At 48.6% G+C, this 5000-nt stretch overlaps 3 protein-coding genes across 3 annotated transcripts in view; all 3 read right to left on the bottom strand.

Moving 5' to 3' along the window:
- Positions 1-2468: 2468 nt before the first annotated feature.
- Positions 2469-2795, bottom strand: LOC311120867 (histone H3.2-like; the record flags this gene model as incomplete). Its single annotated transcript, XM_084195427.1, has 1 exon — positions 2469-2795. A coding segment is annotated over one exon (327 nt), but the record flags the coding sequence as incomplete, so codon positions are not given.
- Positions 2796-3357: 562 nt separating this feature from the next.
- On the bottom strand, positions 3358-3744 carry LOC311120906 (histone H2A; the record flags this gene model as incomplete). Its single annotated transcript, XM_084195463.1, has 1 exon — positions 3358-3744. The coding sequence occupies one exon, from the start codon at positions 3742-3744 to the stop codon at positions 3358-3360; it is 387 nt and encodes a 128-aa protein (XP_084051589.1).
- Positions 3745-4563: 819 nt separating this feature from the next.
- The window catches only part of LOC311120892 (histone H1-like), a gene marked incomplete at both ends in the record, with an annotated part of 624 nt that continues 187 nt past the window's right edge, over positions 4564-5000 (bottom strand). Inside the window, one exon of the mRNA XM_084195451.1 lies at positions 4564-5000. This exon is cut by the window's right edge and continues 187 nt beyond it. Within this exon, the coding sequence (XP_084051577.1) occupies positions 4564-5000 (437 nt within the window).

Raw genomic sequence — 5000 nt, 5'->3', positions numbered from 1 at the left:
CGTTGCAAAGGGGAGGGCGCTCGTTCTAGGGGACTAGGGAGGAGCGATTTCAAAGATGACGTGAAAGCAACTAACGTGCGCGGGAAACATACTCAAATACTGATATAGGCTATGTGGAACACAAGGCCAAACTGTGACAACTGGGAGATCAGCTAGTACACTGTGTCCCTCTCCTCATATTGTTGTTGTTGTTGTTGTTGTTGTTGTTGCACCTGATTCTACTCATTGAGGACTTGGTAATTTAGGTGACAGGTTGTTCAATCAGCTGTGGCTGTCCAGGCCTACAAGAAAAATGGGTCCTGTTGGGGGTAGCCTACTCTACCGCTGGAGTTGGGAAACACTGAAATGGAAGGGGGACACGCAGTGAGCAAAACTCCTAACCACATAAAAACACAGACACTTGAGATCATTAAGAGCTATAAGGAGTCCATCAACTACCTGGTCAGTCAAGTCATATAGGGGGGGATTTCATGGCCACCTGCTGGAGCAGAAGTCATGTTTGCCAACACTGGCCTTAAAATCATTAGGAGCTATAAGGAGTCCATCAACTAACTGGTCAGTCAAGTCATATAGGGAGGGATGTCATGGCCACCTGCTGGAGCACAAGTAATGTTTGCCAACACTGGCCTTAAAATCATTAGGAGCTATAAGGAATAAATCAACTCATCATTCAAGTCATATAGGGAGGGATCTTAGCACCACCTGCTGGATCAGAAGTACCCTTCACCGTAGGCACAAGAGAGCCATCATCTCTCAACCGGTGCAATTTCCATAAGTATGTGGTAATAAAACAAACAACGACAGCTCCTCATATAGGCAGTGGTTTCACACATTTTTCTCCAAGATGTTCAAACGTTCATAGATGACCAGCAGGGTCAAATAATAAGCACAGTGGTTGTAGAGGTTGCAACAGGTCAGTCAGTACATCAGGAGTAAATGTCACTTGTTGTTAGTGTTGTAGTTCCTATTTCTACGGTGTTGCCTACCTGCAGCAATCATGATTTACCTGCAGTGTTGATTGCAATTACGTAATTTGTCAACTCATAATAACAGATGTTTTGCAAACCGTTGATGTTTAAATAAATGGATTCCCGGTGTCCGGATACCTTTTCTCTTAAGGGATGTGATTGAGTGAATCCAAAGTAAGTTGGTCTAAATACATAATAGGATGAATCATTCAGGTAAAATAACACAATGTCTATTTGAGTCGAATCAACGTAATATAATCCTTTTTACGTCTCTATCATCTTTACTCAATGTATTGGACCACATCAACTCAACTTACTCAAGCTTATCTACTCATAAAAACAAGCAAAAAGATCTACTCAACAATATGACGTGTGCTTTTGTTGACTGTAATAGCTTGAGTACATTCCACAAAGTCATTTTTTACAGTGTATCTAAAGACACGTTTGTTGTGGTGATGCACTTTTTCTTTGACGTTGAACTTGCATTGAACAGACAAATCCATTTCGTTACAACCCTTTTGTAGTATGACTTAGGAATATTTGTTGATGATCCTAATGTCTATGCGTGAATAGTGATTGGTTGTTGGTGAAATATTGCTGAGAACCCATCATTTCCTGGCCTTTTTTCACTATTGAGCTATTTTGAAACATTTGTTTTGCTATTGGATTCATAATGGTGACCTGGGACAAGTAATTAGTGAAACCAGAGTTCAGCAGTTGCCATTAAAGCGATCGAACCAAGTCATCCTAATAGGCTAGTATTAGCCTAAAGCAGGGTTTCCCAAACTCGGGCCACATTTTGGGAGTTTTTGCCCTAGCACTACACAGCTGATTCAAATAATCAACTCATCATCATCAAGCTGGGAGTATTAGAATCAGTTGTGGAGTGCTAGGGCAAAACGCAAAACGCGCACCCCTTGTGGACCCCAGGACCGCGTTTGGGAAACGCTGGCCTAAAGAGCAAATGCTGAAAGGGACTCACCATGAGGTGCAGTACCCACATTTAACCACAAGATGGCCTCCGTGCTCCATTGTAAAGTTTGGGCCTCTGCATGAGTCTCTCAGCAGCACTGCAACATGGGACTTTCAAAGTAAGTTGGCATGCAATGTTTTTTCTGGACTGCATGCAAGGCTATTATTACACACAACTAATAGTGTCAATTATTCATCTGAACACAATTCTTGTTACTATTCGGCCTATATTATCACTCGTTTCTTTTTCCCCTCCTTTGTAAAGCATTTTACTGTGTTACTATATAGTTCAAAGGAAGTGGATGATGCCAGATGGTTGTGTATATACACACACACAAACATTGAAGCTAGACTTCAGGCAACTAAAAAGGTGCAATACGTAGCTTTTAGACGTGTTAGTGAACAACATACATGGTGGCTAATGTAGAGGTGCGTGTATACATGGAACAATTGTGCCTTTTTGATGGAAATATGGAGGTGGCTCTTAAAAGAGCCTTTGGGGGATATTCGAGTTCAGGTCATCCTCATTTATGCGCGCTCTCCGCGAATACGGCGGGCCAGCTGGATGTCCTTGGGCATGATGGTCACCCGCTTGGCGTGGATGGCGCACAGGTTGGTGTCCTCGAACAGGCCGACCAGGTAAGCCTCGCTAGCCTCCTGTAGGGCCATCACGGCGGAGCTCTGGAAGCGCAGGTCGGTCTTGAAGTCCTGGGCGATTTCTCGCACCAGGCGCTGGAAGGGCAGCTTGCGGATGAGTAGCTCAGTGGACTTCTGGTAACGACGGATCTCTCTCAGAGCCACGGTGCCGGGCCTGTAACGGTGAGGCTTCTTCACACCGCCGGTGGCCGGGGCACTCTTGCGAGCAGCCTTAGTGGCGAGCTGCTTCCTGGGGGCTTTGCCACCGGTGGATTTGCGAGCGGTTTGCTTGGTTCTGGCCATGGCGCTGCTCTGACAGTCGGGAGTATAGCCTCGAAATGCCTATGTGAAGTTTATAAAGCCGGCAGTGGCGCCTGCTGATTGGACACCATCTCCCCACCACCCCGATTGGCCCGTTTCGCAGGCCTCCTCCGTTGGCCATTGGACGGGAGGCCCGGCCTCTCCAAAACTCAAACTCCCGGTGCGCGCGCAATAGGACGCCGCCGGCCCTTTACGCGCAATAATAGTCGCCAAAGTCAAGAGTGACAGCTTATAGGCACGTATCATCTAATGCTAGCCTGCTATGGCAAATGAGGCCAAGTAGGTGTTGTTGTTCATGCAAGGCCTCATGTGGGCACAGAATGTCGAAATAGTTGTGTATACACCCACTCAATGTATTGCGGTCATAGAAAGGTACTTTGCGCTTTTGGAGAGCTAGGTGGTTGGCTCTTAAAAGAGCCTTTGGGGGTTGAGTAGTCAAGTTGAAGTCGCAGTAGCGAATTTACTTGGCTTTGACTGCCTTCTCGGTCTTCTTGGGGAGTAGGACTGCCTGGATGTTGGGCAGCACACCACCCTGAGCGATGGTCACACCGCCGAGCAGTTTGTTCAGCTCCTCGTCGTTACGGACGGCCAGTTGCAGGTGACGGGGGATGATACGAGTCTTCTTGTTGTCACGGGCAGCGTTGCCGGCCAACTCCAGGATCTCAGCAGTCAGGTACTCGAGTACGGCGGCCAGGTAGACTGGTGCGCCAGCGCCCACACGCTCGGCGTAGTTGCCTTTGCGCAGCAGCCTGTGCACACGGCCCACGGGGAACTGGAGGCCAGCACGGGATGAACGGGTCTTTGCCTTCGCCCTGGCCTTGCCTCCGGTTTTGCCTCTTCCGCTCATATTGGTAGCTTGAGAAAGTCACAGAAAGTCTGAATGAGCCGCTCGCCACTTCGAGAGCCGTACATATACCTCGCCACAAGAGGCAACGATTGGCCACCGGGCCGGTGTGGCCTTATCCAATTGGAGCGAGGGACAGACAGATGGACAGACAGACAGCCCTAAGCCGGTTCCCACCCACAGGCAGCGAGTGAGAGGCTACTTTGTTTCCCTCCGACTTTGTTACTTTGTGTCATTTCGCGTGAGCGCCAAAATGTCCGAAATGACATCCACACATTATTTCTCTCCAAATGGGAAACAAACAGCTGGTGAGGGTGCACTCTTGAGTTTGAAATCGAAGCCACTATAGTATTGTTATTGTTATTACATGGCACTTGTAACACATCACAGCAGCCTGCCTCTGAACGGGAATAGCCCAGTGGCTCATATATAAAAATGGCTGTTGAGGGTGCACTCGTGAGTTTCAATTCGAAGCCACTATAGTATTGTTATTGTTATTACATGGCACTTGTAACACATCACAGCAGCCTGCCTCTGAACGGGAATAGCCCAGTGGCTCATATATAAAAATGGCTGGTGAGGGTGCACTCGTGAGGTCGAATTTCTGAGCCATTTTGGCCCTCTATTATATGCCTCTCCCTTCGCACACACCCAGAGTGGGACAATGTTGTGTGCGTAAAAGTAGCCTAGTGTGCGTAATTTCTTTTCCACGACAGGTAGTACATGGAAATCAATGCGCTTTCTATGGAAAGAGGTGGGTGGCTCTTAAAAGAGCCTTTTGTGGTACAACATGTATCGAGTAGAACACTGTTTGTAATAGGTTTACTTCTTCTTGGGGGCTGCCTTCTTGGCCTTGGCTGCCTTGGGCTTGGCGGCTTTGGGCTTGGCTGCCTTTGTAGCCTTCTTGGGGCTCTTGGCTGCCTTCTTGGCCGCTGCGGCGGGCTTCTTCACCTTCTTGGGGCTCTTGGCGGCCTTTTTGGGTGTAGCGGGCTTCTTGGCCTTCTTGGGGGACTTCTTTGCGGCGACGGCCTTCTTGGCTGCTACCTTCTTGGGCTTCTTCGCCGCGGCGGGCTTCTTGGCGGCCACCTTCTTTACTTTGGGGACTGCGGCTTTCTTGGCGGGCTTCTTCGCCTCGACGGCTTTCTTGTTGAGCTTGAAGGAGCCGGATGCACCGGTGCCCTTGGTCTGGACCAGGGTACCCTTGGTGACGAGGCTCTTGACTGCGATCTTGACGCGGGAGTTGTTCTTCTCCACGTCGT

This window comes from Coregonus lavaretus (genome assembly GCF_964263955.1).
Source record: "Coregonus lavaretus genome assembly, contig: HAP1_SCAFFOLD_423, whole genome shotgun sequence".
Lineage (NCBI taxonomy): Eukaryota > Metazoa > Chordata > Actinopteri > Salmoniformes > Salmonidae > Coregonus > Coregonus lavaretus.
Note: the sequence above shows the minus strand (reverse complement) of the source record. Positions and strands in the feature narration are given on the sequence as shown.